A 19,218-nucleotide genomic window follows, 5' to 3' on the forward strand; every position below is an offset into this window, starting at 1 on the left:
AATTTGAAGGATTTAAAATTACTGACACTATATGCCATATCTGGGTTGTTATAGCGTAAGATGTCTCAAGTTGCGAGAACGAAAGTTAAAGAAATCATCTACTTCTATTATTACGTTCACCACATGAACTGGTGTATCGCCACAGAGTAAACTGTTCATATTTACCTTGCTCTTTATCCTACCTGCCTACCTACCTAGCTACCTACCTACCTAGCTACCTACATACATACATACATACATACATACATACATACATACATACATACATACATACATACATACATACATACATACATACATACATACATACATACATACATACATGAACACATGGCAGTTTTAATGAAGTAACGAAAAGAAAGAAGTATCGATAAGGGTATTTTTGCAATCATTGTGTTTATTCCATATCGATCTTAAAATATAAGCAATAGCACACAGTCTGCAGACGAATTATCACAATAATCTAGAGTACGCAGTGTCGCATTATGGCCAATGGGTGTTAACAAACAGAATAGGTTACTTTGGTTTGACTTTAGGCGAAGAGCTGCAAGCAACGTTACCGGTCACAAACGTGTTGGTAATTTACAACAAAAGCAATTTTTAATCCAGTTTGTTAACTGATAATGTTTGGTCCATACTGTTCCAAACGAGGATAGAACAAGTTATTTGTCAGCCTTACATTAACTATTTACATTTTGAACAGGTGTACTTGTTCTAAAAGTCATTAGCAAGAGTAGGTCTCTTAAGTCTATTAATACCATAAATATTATTGTTGTAGTTGCCAAGGTACAGAAAAGTAGGTAAAAGATCATCCTAAAATTCTGACGGAAAAACTGAAAGTTACTCATATGCTGGTTAATATAAAACAGAACTGGTACTTGTAGTCGCTGAGACACGAAATAGCTCAAAAGTAATCCAGGCCATATTTACAAGAACAAAATGTCTCATACCAGCTATTATCAATCAAAAACTGGAATTGTAGCCCTAATAGTTGCTGACATACGTGAAAAGAGGTCAAGGTTCATCTAACATTTTTGAGCAAAAAGTTTGTCGCACACTGGTCACCATTCAAAAAACCTCAAAACTGTAGCCATTATCGATGCTGGTCAAAAGGCCATCCAAAAATTTTTGGTAACAGATTTTGTCTCCAACTGTTCATCATCCAATAAAAACCAAAAATACTAGCTACTGAGATATGTGAAAGTAGGTCAAAGGTCATCTCAAATTTTGGAGAAAACATTTTGCTTCGTACTGGCCATCATCCAACAAAAAACCAGATCACTAGCGCTTATAGTTACTGACCTCCATGAAAGTAGGTAAATAGGTCATCCCAGGTTATCCTTCAGTTTGGAGAAAAACGTTTTTTCCCATACTGATCAATATCCTATAAAAACCAAATCTCTGGCCCTATCAGTTACTGAGTTACACAAAAGTAGATCATATGTCAACGGAGGTAATCCAAAAAATTGGCGAGAAATCGTTGTGCTATACCTGTCCGTTTATTCTGTTGGTTCTGATGAAGAAGGCTTTTCAATGTTATTTTATGGTTATTGTAAGTTTTTCCTAAATGGCAATATAGCTGTCAAACTGCGCAACCGATTTCAACGCTGTTCGCAACTTGCTAGTTTTGGGCCCCTAAAAATATTGATTGAGAAACGCAGCAAACAGAGGGAAGAATCTTCAAAAGATCCCTCTTTCTGATAAACTGTGTGTTATTCTTCATTACCATACTGTTTGTAATTTGCTTCCGACCTTGGGCTAAACAGGAACATAGCCTATGGTGATATGTGAGAAGTGGATTGCTGCCATGCAACAAAATCTCAAACTAACACAGCAGGTCAGAGAAGAGTCATATATTGATCATACTCTGTTAGATTCAAACATTTTTCAAAGGTATGTGATTGCATCAAGTTTCACTATAAGGTCAATACTAAAAGGAAGAACTTTAGAATGTGGTGGTATGCGACAAAAGTCTACGCCTTATCTCCCTGCATTCCCTGTAAACAAGTCCACAGCCACCACTGATAATAGTAAATTTGGGCCAAAATGTGGTGGTAAAAGGGCTATATCGCTAGTGTTAAATTAAACCATAGCTTAGCATGGGCCAAGTGTTCTTTAGTTTTACCGTATGATTGCGTCTGAATCTGCAAAGCATAATGGGAAACTTGTACTTTGACATAATGATATCTCCAATAATCACTAATTTCACTCTAAGAATTGGGAAAACCGATTGAGAATAAAAACTAGGTATCAATTATATTCATGCATCAGAAACAAATCACCTCAATAATACTAATATCTGAAAACTAGATATTGTCTCTATACTTGTTAGGGAAAAAACGAATCTTTGATTTTCACTAAATCGGTCTCAATCAGTTTCAAAAGGGGCAAAAACAAGTTGTAGTTCATGATAGAATCACCATCACATTTTGAGGGCCCTGCAATCTATTACTTGGTCGTTTTGTTGAGAGCCATTAACTACTCAGTCTATCGTGTGATTTTCTTGTCAGAAATATCTTGTGATGTTTTTGTCAGCAATATCTTGTGATTTTTTTGTAAATCCTAGACTAAGTCAATCACAATATATCAGATCGAGATTGCATTTGGCAGTTGAAGTGGATGCAGATACGGGTATGCTATTCTCCTCTTCTTGTTTCTTTCTTCTATGACGTCGCCAATGTCTTTTAGAGCTCTCCTGAACCTTGACAAAGACAAGGACAACAAACAACAAAAATGAGAATTTAAGGACACTCTGAGATGCTTTAAAATATGAAGAGAGCACTTGTGATCGGAGGCGATAGTTTTACACAACGTTCAAGTCATTTACCAAGGTATTTCTCGAAATATCATGAATAACATCAGATATTATTTTGGTCCCAAAAGCCACGCACTAATTGTATGCTCCTATAGCATTAGTAAATGATTGTATTACGTTCAAAAAACGCAGAACAGTTCCCACATTTTAGCCGGACTATGTATCACGTTAGGTAACTCTATTCTTAAGTCTTATGAAACTACAGCCATTTCAGCATAATATGTTAACACAACAAATGTAATTTGCCAACGACACTATTGCGTTGAAATCTTGTTGACTTACTCTTGCAAAGCCTCCGTGGCAATTGGGTCACATTGGTAAAGCTCGTCGAAATATCCGAGAGACAAGGTGGCGTTTGAGCTCAGGATCTTTGCAATCAGCATTGCCTGAGTGACCGTTCGTTTGCTTGGTATGTGGCTGAGAACATCTTTTTCAGTCAATGCATCCTGAGTTAGCGAGGTCAGGCAAAAATGAAGTTCGATTATCATTGAATATTGGATGCACACTTAATTATTTATGCACGCTTCCATGGTACTCTAAAATTCTTCGGAATGATGTTTTCTACATACTGTATACACAAGAAAGTTCCCACTAACATTGATAATAGAGTTAATTCAACCCATACGTATCGAACATATTGTTTATTGATAGTGAGTATGTATATGCGTCGTGAGGTCTACAGCATGTGGTGTTGTCGCGGTAGGAAAAGGTAACTACTGAGCTAAGTTATTAAACCACTCTTTTAAAGTCTGAGAATTTAGTCGGGTGGTTTTGACTGTGGTTTCTTTACTTTATGACTAAGTGCCGTATATTGTGAATCCAAATCCGCTCGAGAAATTGCCGAATTCACTGGAACAAATCACAATTTTAGGTCTTTCTTTTTACATAAGTTGTAAGACTCGGTAAAAGCCTAAGCTTTCGTTAGATTAGGACTGAATACCTTATTCTTTGGCGGCGCTCCGAGTAGTATTGAGGGGTACTTCAGCGGATGGGCATACTCGTCGTATTGGTTGAAATTTGTCGACGCATGCCAAATACTGCATGTTGTGATGACGTTCGTCAGAACTTTTATCAGTTCGGCGTTAGTTTTGATTTCACCGTCGTTTGGCAGCCCCTGTTGAAGTGTTTTATGATGTAAAATTAGACAGACGATGATATTGGTGGCGGTTTTCTATTAAAGTCAGTTAAATTGATACATTGAGTCAGTGGTAGAGTTTCTGTATTTCTTTTTAAGGTGGGTGACAAAGCAAAAGTAAACAAAATATTGCCATATTCTTCAAAATTGCATAAATTGTACAAATCATCAAATATATTGTAATGAAGAAACGTCATAACCTTTGATCGTTAATTTGTGTAGTTCACTCTACTTCATGACAAATTCTTAGAGATAGAGAGACAGGGGCATTGCTATTTCCTGAAACATAGAGTTATAAACCACTCCTTGACAAATGCATTTTATATTCTGTGAATAAATAATATGTGCCACCGACTACACGATGAAGGTACATGATATATTTAAAACATTAAAAGCACTAAGAAAACCTTCTGATTCAGCATTTTCGCAGGTTCTTTTGTACAATAAGGAATAATACTGTCATGTCATTTTAAAATTTAGCTCGGTCACGCCACTTTTGAAGATATTTTTCAAAAAGCCTTTCGCATTTAAATCTTTTATGAAAGTTCGAAGAACATGACAATATTACCAGGATTTGCCGCATTTCTACATTCAAACAATAAAATTGATTGATACTGCACTATATACAGGTAGTCCGATTTCTCTAGGAACGTCTCTTGTACTTATATGGATTGTTCTATATGCCAAATGGCAGTGAAATGTTAGTTTTTTAATGATAATCATAATCAATCATAATGAAAAATGGATATTGATGTAGGTGTAATGTCAATATTACTGATCTTTAATTTTTAAATACAAATAGATGACCAAATTACTAATAGACGAGTTGCAATGCACATCTCATACTTTTTAATCGAAGCTTATAAACATCCCAATATTGTACGCCGAGTGACGTTGACAAGCTTCTGAATAAGTTATTGATACTTTTTAAAGATGAGCCATTATTAGCAGTACCTATTTTAAAACCGGTACCGTTTCTTGTCTTTCAAAACAAAAAAAAACTGGACAGAATGCATGGTCTTTGGTCTATACCTGCCGTTATCGTTCGTTAAATTCCAAAAAGGAGCAAGTCATTCGAGTAACTTTTGGTGCGATGCATGACTTAAAATTACTTTAATTTCTATATCATAGCGTCTTCAATACCTCTTTCTGTAAAGAACACACATTGTTAAAACCGACATTGATTGGTATGGCCAAGTAATTTAATAACATTCATTGTACCTTGATGCCGAAGCCTTTTGGCATAGGTGTAGCTAATTCTTTTGCCCACTCTCTCAGCTCAAAATCCTCCTCCAGTTTAACTTGTGTGTCTGCAAAAATAACGGTCAACAATCATCAGATTTAGCAATGAAACTCTCTTGATATCAGATAATTAACATAAGGATTTGGCAGTTGGAACATGTAAATTGCGCTAGATATTTAGAGATCGCAATCATACCAATCCGTAATCCAATAACACTAGGTCAAAATTTGTAAGACAATAGTTGTAAACATAGACACAAAACAGCACAGAACAGACAGTAAATTGCGCTAGATATTTAGAGATGCAATGATAGCTGTAGACTTGGTTCAAGTCAGTGAATTTCTAAAAGTAAAATCATTTGCAGTAGTTTCTCATGTGTCTCTCCTTTTTCATATAAACCAGGTTTTCCTAGCGATTGAATGAGTTACCTTTGAGTCTGCGCAGTCGTGAGTTAGTTTCCGACGGATTCCGGGAGAAACTCCCCTGTATAGCGTTCATCCAAATCATCGCGTTTACCCCACCCACGCGTTTCACATAAAAACAGAACACGAATCATCGCGTTTACCAAACTCAAAGACTCACAAATCACAGACTTGAACCAAGTCGATTATAGCTGTAACGTTTGATGATAATTTATCATTTCTCCTTAGCAAAGTGTTTGCAATACACAGTATGAGCCTCGCCAGCCAAACGCCTTTTGCATAGATTTAAGTTACAGAGAAATGAATTGTACTTCAGACTGAACTAAGTTTCAAACTATAAAATTGGACGTTAAACGCATACAGGGTGCTTTTTACGAGTTGTACACTTGGCCTTTAGACATTTTATTAAAGATCTGTATTTTACAGAAAGATTGAGCAAAAGTTTAAAATTGCTTGTTTCCAGGCTCATATTGCTAAAACATTTCTTGTTTGCCAATAACCGTATGTATGTTAATCATTTATCGAATGTGTTCTAGTCCATGAATAACTGAATTTTACACTTACCATAGTTCCCATCAACAATCTTGGTGACGTAAGACTCTATGGCCTGGCAGGTCAGAATACCGTCATCACGATACGGGTAATCTGGAAGTACTTCCGGGTCGTCAACCCCACGAGATTTCAACTCTTCCCAAAAATCGGCCTGCAGGTCAAACCTCCAGGTCTCCCATCCTCGCTGCATAATAGCCTCCGCCCCGATTCTGCCCATGACCATTACTTTATCGAACCAACCTCCGGGGTCCATCAGAGTTTTTATCCCTTTACTAATACCATGAAGATCACGACAACAAGAAAAGAGAAAATTAACACGATACCAACGATACATATACAAATTCATCCTCGTATTTATTGAGTTATGTCAAAGGACCTTCGTGTATACTATACTACGCATACACACACACTCACACACACACACACACATACATACATACATACATACATACATACATACATACATACATACATACATACATACATACATACATACATACATACATACATACATACATACATACATACATTTATACATACATACATAATGTATACAAGTCCTAGTAAATTACACTGGTCTTCTAACGGAAAGGAGGTATGTGTATGACTTCAAATCTACTTTGCGATCCATCGAGAAAGATGGTTTAATTGCGTGTGAAATAGCCTTAACTTCATTGACCCTTATTATCTTCATCCTCGTGCGTATTGCTGCATGTAGATCATGCTAACTTCACTGCCATGGCCAGTAATGTACTTACTGATTCATTGGCAATAGGAACTGGAAGTGCGGAATCAGCAGTCTGTACAACGGATGAGAGGGCGACAGTTGACGATTGGTACACACAGCGAAGCATTCCATGACCAGGTGACAGAATAGCAGATGCGAGTTGGCTTCATGTACACAGGCGTCAGCGCCGTTGAAGAACAGCTTGACCATCAGCCATGTGTAGTAAGGATCACTTGGCAAGAATACCTATTATACATATTGAGATTAAGCTGCAAGACTCCAATGAACAATACTCATCAATTTAAATGGGCGACAGAGAGAACTTAATACAAGCTTTTAATTCAAATGGCTCAAAAAGATAAGCGCAATGCATCTGTAATAAACTCATTCTTGTCTACCTATCAAATGATCAGTATGAATGCTAATCACCACCACACATGCACAAACGCATATGTATACCGAAAAACATTTTCTTTGCGATTGGAGATAAGCGAAGCAAAGATACTAACCAGCAACACAAAACCTATACTGCAGAGCGGTATCACCTGTAACACTACCTACCTAACAACCTACCTACCTACCTACCTACCTAACACTCATGGGCACACTAGCAAACACGCACAAATCAAACTCGGGTGATTTTTGGCCGGGGGGGGGGGAAGAAAAGGGTACTTGTATATACGCCATTATGGTGCGGGGCAGTAAAACCTGGTTTACCGGATTATCGTCGGCTAGCTTCTGATACAGTTGTATGGCGACAGGGATAAGATTTTTGTCCTTGTTCAAGAAGAACAGCGCAATCGGTGCACATATTACCTTTGAAAAACAGAAATGGAGACAAAATCAGTAAGGGAAGTTTATATAAGATTAAAGACACAAAACGGTTATACTCCGCCAGTAAAAACTCAAGACAATCAAAAGCGAATTTTGCAAAAAATCGTTGGAGCGGAGAAGAGTGTATAACTGGTCATAACCTACGTATTCTGGGTATGTCCTCGGTATGTCTTCTAATATCTTGTGATTCACTATGAACAAACGTTTCTGGGATATAACTTCACAAAGCGACATGTCTTCCAGGAGTGGTTTCATCATCTCATCTGTAACACCAAGACTGAAAGCAAAAAATCCCAAACAAACAAACAATCAAGTTAAGATTGATGATTGATGAAATTGGTTGTAATTGATTAGATTGGCAGGTGGGATGGCTGTGACACGAAACGGTCACGCAAAAGTGGCGATCTTCCATGACTGATCATTTGCCTCTAATGTGCATGGCTGTTATAAAGCGAGACTTACTTGTCAGGAATTTCCGTACAGAGGCGTATCTGGGCCGGGTTGCAGCCAGCTAACCTCTGTTCGCCGAAGTAGTATTCTTCCTTCCAGTGATCAACATTCTGAGATCATCAGTCAGAAAAAAAGCATGGTAAAGAACAAATATGCGGTTTCGGAATAATTCTTGTCACAACGTCAAAGACACTATATTGTCCTTCTTGACCGCAATCACACAGCATAACAACACGGAAAGCAGTTAGGGGAATCTTCCAATTGAAAAACTATTCCACTGCTTCTCCTGGTAAAAATGGCACGATAACACATTGGACCAATTTGGGAGAATATGATAGTGTTGTAATGTTGGTTAAATCAGCAAATCAAAGTTAGGCTCATCTACATGTTCTTTTCTTTTACGGGTAAGTTTTAATATTGCAGCTTCAGCTATATGGTACCTAACGCTTTTTATAAATTTGAACAATTAAAATACGTGTTCGATATAAAAGTGCGCCCGCATCGATGTTTCCTAAACGACCATCGATGTCAGACGCTTTGTGAATGCGAAGACGTACTGGTCAGGGGAAAATGCCAGGTGACGTATTATATCAGATAAAGCGTTACAGGGATTGTGAGAATTCATTCAGTTCTTGTTTTGAACATCAACTCTCTGAAGAAGACAATCATTGCATCTCTGTTCTCTATGAAGTGGCTCATAATTGAAGTGAAGGACCCCCGGGGTACAGGATGACAAAATATCGTTTCACGATGTAGCTATGAATGTAGTATGTAAAGCTGAGCATTTCAGACTCTTGATTTAGGGCTGAAACACCAAAGTGTGCATTGAAAGACTATACGGCTAGTCTTCAATCGGGTTCGAACCCACAACATACGGCATCAGTCGCCTAGCGGAGAGGCCACAGAGAGAACCGCTCAGCTAAATCTCCACTCCCAATCTAGAGTGGTTCAATAGTCGGCTAAGTTTGTTACATTTTTCTGACTGAGACCGCTCCACACGTTGTAGAGTTCGTCAAGCACTCACGCACGCATGCTCACTATCATACATCGCACATAAAACTTTATTTGTGACTCTTTGCAAAGTTAAAACGCACTTCTAGCTATTAGTGGCATGTTTGTCGTTACCTTTGGTTCTTTCAAGGCTCCTCCGTAGATTCTCTTGATCTCTTCCAGATTTTTCCAAGGCTTCTTCGGACGAGACAAGAAAAGATCCATAGTTCTGGAAAGACCGCCTTGTAGTTTAACGTAGTTGATGTCATACTGTGCAAGCAAAATAGAGGGGAGTCTCACGAAAGTATTCGCCTGACTAGAAACCCCCGAGAATGACGGGAGGGGGTACACGAAGTTTTTGTGATGTCGCAAGACTTTGTTACGTTGATCCCTAGGCCGATAGAGTTACCGCCAAAAGAAGTCACATTTTTGGTAAATGGCGATATTTGTCACTAACCAGGGCGAAGCAATTTGTACCAATTTTATGGACCATAATTTTTTATACGAAGTAGTGGTCGTGCACGTACAGTGCATTTTATAAACTGTGCAATGTTTGTGCTTGACAATGGAATTGTTATCCTGTTTAGAATTCGGTTTCCAACGAATACATTTGACAGTACATTAAGTCGTCCATTTGAACTTACTGGTGCAAACTTAGAAAGCGACGACAATAGATAGAAATTATTGTTTTGGATGTGTTTGTAGACCGCAGTATTGCATAAAAACCAACATCGACACCACCGAGGAATTTCGACTGCATATACAGTTTGGTCAGTCTCCATCCTTTATGAATAAAATGCCTAGGCCTTATAATAGATTTTCTACTTTAAAATCTGGCATGTAGATCAATCAAAGAGTTTACTTCCCAATAAACTGACAGGTGAACACTGGTAATCACAATATAAAGTTCGGGTGGTACCAAGATGTGTAAAAACATCGTTACAAAGAATTGACACCGTTCTCTTTAGGGTTGATTAAAGGACATTTCCGTAATCCCGTTAAATTATGTCACTTAGATAAAGAAACTGATTGCCACCTTGGACCTGGACATTAGCATCCCTCGTATGAAACAGTCTACAAACCTGTTCTATGAAAGATCAACCAGTGAGGGAAGCAATGGGTGTATAGTTCAAACTGTGAGATTTTGAACGAATTTCGATGGAATTTCCAGTACCTGTATGCGTCTTTGTCCGTGACTCGAGCAGATACCGTGAGTTTGTTTCTCTAGAATTAACATCTAGAAATTATACTGTCATCTTCAATGCTGTTACACTCACATTGCAAATTACGCTGTCACATCTGTTGCCCAAAATCTGGACCATATGTACCGGAAACTCTAAACGGCGTCAGATATGCAGACCGCTCGCACCCTACATGACTATTTAAATCGAGAACGCCCATTGCAATCTGCATTGCAATGTGGATGCAACATATGATCTGAATGTATTAAACACTGACCATCGCTGGGGACGCAGATATGAATCCTAGCGCCTCTCAGATTGACAACTAGCAGAGATAGAGGAAGACAAACAGTGGGGAGATGGACAGATAGACAGACAGAGAGGCAACAGAGAGATACACATAGAGACAGACAGATGGATAGACAGACAGACAGACAGACAGAAATAGAAATGCATTTGGACATACAAATAGATTCCTGGATTAATATACATAGATACATACACAAATATATGGATGGATAGATAGATAGATATAGATGTCATACATAACATACATAGGCCTACATACTGAGAGTATATATTTAGAGAGGGGGAGGGGAGAAAATAGAATTGCAGTTTAGAGGCATAAGGAAGAAGTTACGTCGAGGAGGAAAGAGAAAGACACTATGACATGAAAACATGTACACCATTCCTCTTTATCACCAACCTTATACGTTACAGTGAAATCTTCATTTCTGGGAACGCTTGTTGCCTGAAACGAAAATGTAGCAAATTACATTTCAAAACGTAAATTGAACACAATTTTATTGGCAATCACGCATAATACAAAACGATAACAGCATAATAGATATATGCATGTGTTTCCTCGTGTTGGTTGAGTATGCCTAGTTGTGAATGTACTATATATAATAGTAAATTAGTTTGGTTATGGGCTTGAACAAAGGGGAAATTGCCCGATTGCCCGAAAATTGCCAACGTTGCCAACATTTGAAAATTGCCAACATTCGGTCCATTGCTCTTGCCGGAGCTACAGGTTTCTGAAGGAGAGTCTTAATGAAGTGATGGCAAATCCGTCGTCTTCCAATGACACTTTTTTCATTCGTGCGTAATAATTTCCATATCTTTATTCTGTACACTGAACTGTGAGAACCAAAGACATTGCATCAGAAAATCTAACTACTTTGTCGAGTGGGATAGGCGGCATAGATGCTTGCAGCAGCTTCTTGTAATCTCTGTGCATTTCGAAAAAAATGTTTCAGTTCGATGGGTGAAATGTGACGTCGGCTAAGTTTACAAATCAGAACAGATGCACACAGTATGCAGAACACAAGGCTATTATGTACGACCGGAATTCACCAGCATGAAAACTTTCCTGTAGTTTCCAACTAGACCAGAGTTGATACGCGGCAAGCTTCTGATTGCTTTTAAATCAGACACTTGCACCAAGTCCTTCTGAATAGGAACTCAAAGATAGTGTTCATATTGCAATTTCTTATTAGGTTGCCTCGAATTTTTAGTTAGCGAAGCACAGAGGTAAGCGCCAAATTTTACTTCCTATAAATTTCTCACTGTGTTATTATAATGAAAATGAGAGAATATTGTCACTCGTGAGGTCGGGGGGGGGGTCAACTCAGACGTGGTTCAAATATACCATGGATAGTTAAAACTTGAGATACAGAGCACAAACTTTCAAATTTTCTGTTGATAGGGGAGGGGTAGTCAAAAGTCTTCATTTTTTGCTAAATAATGTCAAATTTCTCGTTTCTCTACAAAATGATAGGTCCAAGGTGCCAATATATAGGGCCAAAAGCTGTGCCAGAATAGTTAACAGGGATCAAAAGGTCAACATTTTATCAAAGTGCACACGAGGCAAAAGAGGGAGTGATCGAGTCCGTCATGACATTTTGTCCATTGCAACTACACATACGTTTCAAGAACAGTTTAGAGACACAATAAGCTGAATACGGCTCCTAATACGTCTCTAGAAGTATCTTTGACAGTTTCAATCACTAACAGCAAAATCCTGGAATGGTCTCGGCTTGTGTTGTTTCTATTTGTTCGTTTGTTCGTTCGTTTGTTTAGTTAGTTAGTTTGTATGTTTGTTTATGTGTGCGTTTGTGTGTCTGTCTGTCTGTCGCCTATGTGTGTGTCGCCTGTCTGCCACATTATTGAAGCATTGGTCATTCCAGCTACTTTAACCATGCTAAAGGTATGAATTAAAAGATAAAAAGTATTCTCATCATAAATATTAATACAGCTAACCATTTCTCTTCTGATTATACAGTTTACTATATCATCATGTCACAATATGATCATGCTATGATCACATAGCTACAACTCTGGCAGAAGAAAACATGCGCATAAAAATATATAAATAAAATCGTAGGTAGAAAATTTATTGCTATCACAGTATGTGGTAGAGTTGTTCAAATATCGTCTCTGTCTATGTTTTGTCAAACGTAACCTATAATTAATCTAGGATGATTTAAACATTTGTCGATGTCGAGTTCATTGCGAAAATCGGAATCCACAAAAGTAGAATGGACGACAAGCGCGACAGATGATCACAGAGAGCAAATCTCTCCCATATCAATGCACACATGGTTACATCCCTTTAGAGTTTTCAGTCGTTCTCTTTACGAATCAAGTGACCTTTGCAAACAACAGGTTTTCTTATATTTTTGGTAACATTGATAGCCTTTCCCTGACACATATTTTTAACAAGTTATTTGAGGATCAACATGCATACAAAATGAAAAACGAGAACAATATTATCACGGAGGAAATATAAGAGTTGTTGGGGTTATGTCATGGACAGATCTTTCAATTTCTGCATTTAATAGAATAGTTCATACTGTCGGTGAATATATACGTGTCTTCTTTTGTCAAGTTCAACGTAGCAAAGTGCAGCAAGCGCACAAAAAAGCAAAGCTTAGAGTTTGTATTGGGTTTAAGTATAGGTCAGGTCAGTGCAAGATGACATAGGACAACAAGTCTCATCAGAAAAAGAATGTTGTATACGAAACAAAGTTTCGATTAAACATGTGGCAATGAAGCGTACTGAGCTAGTCTTGTCATTACAGTAATTTCATTACTTCCAAAGTAAAAAATGTTCTCATGTGTCCAATCAGTTTAATTAATCCACAGTTTTGTGTGATTGATTTTGATGAGTGAAAAAATAAGTGAACAACTAACGCATACCCTTTGCAAGACTGATTACGGACGAGGAATATTTGTGGCATGCATAGCATCTTAGACAAAAATAGAAACAGATTAGCAACGCGGCACGCCTTTTGTTCCATGGTCGTCTCGGTAGACTATATTCTTTTCATATTAAAATGAGCTTCAAAGGCGTTAAACTTTTTTGGAGACTTTGTTTGTGGTTGATAATTGCAGGAGGTTATGCGAAAAATACGACGAGATGGCATCGTGCTGCCAGTCGCGTAGCAACCATTGTTACTTTGTGAGCTCTCAGGGCAGAAACACTGCTTCACTCCAATCAAAACATAACAAGCCAGCAGTTTCATAAACATGTCCTTCCTTGACGAACATGTAAAAGACGGTATGACTGACCGTAAACCAATGAGTAAAGACAGACAGTATCGATAAAAGACTTTCAAATTTGGTTCAAACACACTCATAATATATTCATAAAAATATGAGAGGAATTTTTAAAATGGCAAAACTCACTTTCCTGAAGCTAAAAACACTCCCGTTTTCGCCAGCACGCCAAGTTCTAAATTCTAAATTGATGTACTTTTTGAGGACTTGTAACAGGAATGATAAATAAATCCAGGCTGATGCCCTTGCTCAACACCTTCCAAATACATGTAGAAATACGAAGCAGTTTTGGAAAGGAGTGAATAGAAATATGTCAGGGGATGTTAGGACCACCAAAATATCGCCAAAATGTGACGTGACCATTTCATGGTCTAATATGTGATGTCATCTGTTACTGGCGATAGTAGTGAATCTAATGTTACTGATGGTATTGCAAGTGTTAATTTTAACAATGACTGAAAGTCATGGCAACTGCGATAGTAAAGTGTGTCGGTAGTCTAGCCATTGAAAAGGTTATAGGCCTGACGGTATTGTAGCAGAAAATTTAAAAATGCCCGTAGTCGTCTTCACTTTTTGTTGTCAATTCCTTATACAGGAGCTCATATCCATCATTAGTTAATATGTCCCATGTTAGACATAATCTGAAGGCCCATTGTTAAGGTCTGATGTGAAACATATCTTGGTACCAGTAATCACCAGTTCGTCATTCTACAAACGTGCGGTTTTCGTTTGAAAGGGACTATCGATTTTTAAAGTTCAGCTTTCTTGTGTTTCGTAGCTGCCACAAAAGCATTCGACAGAGTTAATCACTGGACTCTGTTTCGTAAGTTTCTTGACAGGGAGAGTTCAGCTATACTTTGTAATTCGTACCAAAATTAAGAATTTCATGTTAATTGGGGCTCTGTAATCTCAGAAAATTGTTCCTATTTACAATGGTGTTACACACGGAGGTATACTATCCTCTCGTTTCTTTTATACCTACGTGGATAATTTCAGCAACTTGCGTCGTAAAACTAAAACAGGATGCCACATTGCGCATAAATGCCTCAACCATGTGCTGTATGCACACAATATAGTTTTTATTTCTCCTTCTATTAAAGGTCTAAATAGAGTTGCAAGAACTAATTTACAATTTACAAAGTATGAAAGTTAAAGAAAGACTGAAGCAAGGGAGTTGACGAATAGTACACCTTATAAGTTAAAAGCAGATGTTTCCAATGAGCCACGCGTCGAAATTCCAGAGATTTTCAGATTGCATCATAACGTGCCACCCTCATCTGATAACATAAGATCAATATTAACAACGAAATGGATACTTGTGAGAGAGCTGAGAGTTTGTAAACCACCCTTTTCGTAGGTTAAATTACGGAATTGAGTAATTAAGAACTAAGACATTATGCATGATATTGCTTTTAATACAAGTAACATCGAAGGGTCTATTCAATTTTGGCGATACAATACGGTGTCACTCGCGTACCTCATGCGTAATGAATGGCTCAATACTTACTCTTCTCATGATTGGCCTATGACTTGGTTGGGCAGAGCTGTAGTGTCAACACAGTTAACATATTTGACGTCATATTAATTAGCTCTGCCCAACCAAGGCATAGGCCAATCATGAGAGGGTCACTTTCAGTGATTGACTTTGAAAGGGACGCTAGTGACGTCATGGTCTCAGTTGGTGACCATTGACATTCAAATGAGCAGTTTTTACAACTCCAGCTCGAAATACTGCTCACGAGACTAGACGAGAGTGAGTCGGAGGTACGGGGGCAAGCGGACGAACTAGAATCTAGGCTACACTGTTTCCTGTGCTGCCATACTGTTCACCTAATGCCCACGCGACTATTCATGATGAAACAAAGCAATAATGAACAAATGGACGACTTATAAAGCATAACTTTGCTATTACCGCTTAGAAAGTAAGATATATGATGCTGTTTTTGCCAGAAGACAAAATATCCCCACAACCACTTGCGACAAAAGAATACCGAACGTTACCACTCGATAGCATCTTTTTCTTGACGGCAGCAATACTAGTGACGTAGCAATGACGAGGGTGACGAAGTCATGATAGCCAGCAAAATTCTTCAAGTTCAGTTTATGGAACTTATTGACTTAGAAATTTGTAAATCCTGTTCAAAGACAGGACAAATCAGAAATATCCTTTTGTATTGTAATGTGTTTTCTGTACAGCAAAAATCCTATATTCAAATATAAATCTCAGTACTAAGAGCGATAAATAGATTCAATGCTAATGGTAGGTAGAACGATACAGTAAATATCCATAATTTATCCAATTTAACTGCGTATTTATCTATAGTATTTTTCCTATTCCCTATGTTTAACTCTTTTATCTTTCACATACCATGGGTGGAAGGCCTTCTGTAGTTGTGACAAACTTGTAAACGCTTCTCTTCTCTTCCAGTTCAGCCCTTCGTTCTTCCGGATTTGGCGCTAACTGGGGCAGGAAGGAGTCGTACTTGGACACCACAAGGTGGTCGACGTCCACCCAACGCTGAATCGGAAACGGGTAGCGATATCGCTGCGACGAATCTTCCACCAGGATGTAATCGACGTACCATTCGTCCCCGAAAAAGGCATCTCGCCATATCTCCAGCTTGGCTATATGACCGAAATTCGGCAGGTTTCTGACGTCGAATTTGTCGGTGCAGCCCCGTTCGAAATCATTTCTCCAGACGTTGTCCAGCCTGATGACGTCGGATTTTTCACCGGATTCGTTATGGAGAACGATGTAGACGTTTGCATCGGTACCGGATCCCTTGAGGTCTCCGGTCCGAACGTATACATGGTAGTGAACTGTACCAAACAGGTTTCCCATGTTGTACACGCAGAGTGTTTTTGAAAAACAAGCTATGTGGGCAAGGGAGTTGCGGTACCAGCCGTCTATTGGTACCAATGCACCATATGGAAATTACACGATTTCCAAAATCCTATTGGTAGATTTTAACCTTTATGGCGTATGCTACGTATATATTATATGCGGTTGACAAATTATTAAGCTTACTTGTACCTTTGGTATACTCCACATATGATGGTGTTAATTCTTAGGGTATTTAGAAGTGAAATTACTATTTAGAAGAGAAATTAAAAGAATGACTAAATATTACTATAATTATTTCCCCGAATGCACTATGGGAAATCAGTCTAGGTTGGATCGTAAAATCTTTCGACTATTGTGGGAGTGATTGTGTATCGACATACTGAATGTCCCTTTTTCAGAATACAGTATGGTAATTTTTCTCATGTCGCCGTTGCCCAGTTCGCCGTTCCAATGGCCTAGCATGCTTCTGTATTTAAATCAGCGGCCACGGGCAGGAGAAGATACGGCAAACTTCATTGTATTATCAGTACGGAGTTACATTGGTGTCAAGGAGAACGCAACGGTTTCGTCCCTTGTTGACACCTTTGACTTTCTACAATACAGTAATGATGTATGTTACCGCAGTCAGTACTTTCCTGCAATGCCTTTTAGGGCCAAATTATTCCTTAAATCAACGGGGAAAAGCAAATGACTGTTGTTTTGTTTTACGCTTTTTTAATACCCAGGACGCTGCTACTTTTGAAGACCTTGGGTTTTATTCTGTCAGATATTGAACATAAAGGTTATTGTTACCTTAATTTAAAAAATTGAATCTAAGAACAAAGGGTATGATAAACTATTACTTTTTGTGATTGAGGGATGTATTACCCTACAAGTGTCGTTTGATTTGTTCAAAATTAAACATGAACAACCGGGAAGTTAAAAGTGGGCAGTCTGTTATAAATACTGTTTTACTATAGATAGCGTTTTATAGAGTTCGAGGGTTTGGACACTGTATTTGCCATTGCAGTCAAAGACGGGATATTTTGCCGTCCATGGAGAGCTCGTGAACATCACCTTCGAAAAAAGTGAACGAGTTGCACGCCTGAAAGGTAATTATATGGAAAGGAGAGTGTTTTCATTTATCAGGTTGGGAATTTAGGTAAATGCTTCGGCAATTCGAGAACGACAACTACACTGTCCCGTACAGGTAAGTGCCTTATATTTATACTCAACAGCTGTCCTATACAACGTCCGAGGAATGAGGTGACAGATACGAGGTTACTATGTGCCATAACACTGTGGGTATTGTTACGTGCAGAGAAAACGAACAAAAGGGTGAACTCAGCAGTTTCCGTTTAAACAAAATTTATTACGAAAATAAAACTAACTGCTAAGTCAGGGATAGAGTACAAGCTTTAAAAGTGTACAGACTACTTATCTCAGCTGGGACGGCAAAGCTCCAGTCTCAGAGTTGTAACAGTCTGTCGGATGAATGAACAGTCCTTTGGCTTGCAGGCTTGAAGTTGCACAAAGTCCACAGTGTAAATCCAGCGTTGGCAGTGAAGGTCTTGAAAAGTCTTGAGAATGACTACTGCTGGAGTTTCCAAACACTTGTAGTAACACACAAGAGACACGATCCCATAAGTCTGACTGGAAGCTGTGCACGTCCCTTTTTATACCCATGTGCTTACATAAGGGCACAAAAGAACAATCTAGAACTTTTATATTGACATGCTAATTGCTGTTCTAAAATTATCTCTCTTACACAACTAATTAACTTTCCAGAACATTCCAAACATGACTAATTGAATTCAAGGTTGTGAGGTCATTCATTAAGGGCAGTGACCCTGAGAATGTTCTAGACTAATTGAACTCAGGTCATGATGAGTGTGTGAAAATGACCCACATAACACACCCCCTCTTCGAAAGAAAATTTTTCAAAGAAAAAAATTTTCTTTTACAAATGTGATATTAAAAGTGTGAACAACAATAAACTCTAAATACGAGAGAGACAGTCTGCGATTAAATTGTCTCTGCCTTTGATATGTCTAATGTCAAGATTAAACTCCTGTAACATTAAACTCCATCTTAGCAATCTCTGATTTTCGCCTTTAAATTTCTGCAGAAAAACAAGAGGGTTGTGATCAATATAAACCACTATTGGCTGATTTGAAGAAGTAACATAAACTTCAAAATGCTGTAAAGCTAATATCAAAGATAAACACTCTTTTTCAAATGTAGAGTAGTTTCTCTGGGATTTGTTAAATTTGCGTGAAAAATAGCAAACAGGATGATCTATACCATGACTATCCTCTTGCAATAAAACAGCACCAGCAGCCGTATCACTAGCATCTACAGCTAATTTGAATGGCAAAGTGAAATCTGGTGCAGACAGGTGGAAACTAATTGACTTCAGTTGGAAAACTAATCTTATTCAGCTGGAATATGGAGAGAAATGGTCATTCTAGTCATTCTTGTGTT

General features: G+C 38.2%; 1 protein-coding gene across 1 annotated transcript; it reads right to left on the reverse strand.

The window, feature by feature from the left end:
* Positions 1-377: 377 nt before the first annotated feature.
* On the reverse strand, positions 378-16,752 carry LOC139132242 (polyunsaturated fatty acid 5-lipoxygenase-like). The gene is made up of 12 exons (XM_070698630.1): positions 16,279-16,752; positions 11,056-11,100; positions 9,304-9,438; positions 8,191-8,288; positions 7,873-8,005; positions 7,612-7,710; positions 6,926-7,140; positions 6,180-6,439; positions 5,172-5,260; positions 3,756-3,929; positions 3,098-3,261; positions 378-2,701 (listed from the first exon to the last, which is right to left on the reverse strand). The coding sequence occupies exons 1-12, from the start codon at positions 16,750-16,752 to the stop codon at positions 2,587-2,589; spliced, it is 2,001 nt and encodes a 666-aa protein (XP_070554731.1). The 3' UTR covers positions 378-2,586.
* Between the last annotated feature and the right edge of the window lie 2,466 nt (positions 16,753-19,218).

Source organism: Ptychodera flava, chromosome 4 (genome assembly GCF_041260155.1).
Source record: "Ptychodera flava strain L36383 chromosome 4, AS_Pfla_20210202, whole genome shotgun sequence".
Taxonomy (NCBI): Eukaryota; Metazoa; Hemichordata; class Enteropneusta; family Ptychoderidae; genus Ptychodera; species Ptychodera flava.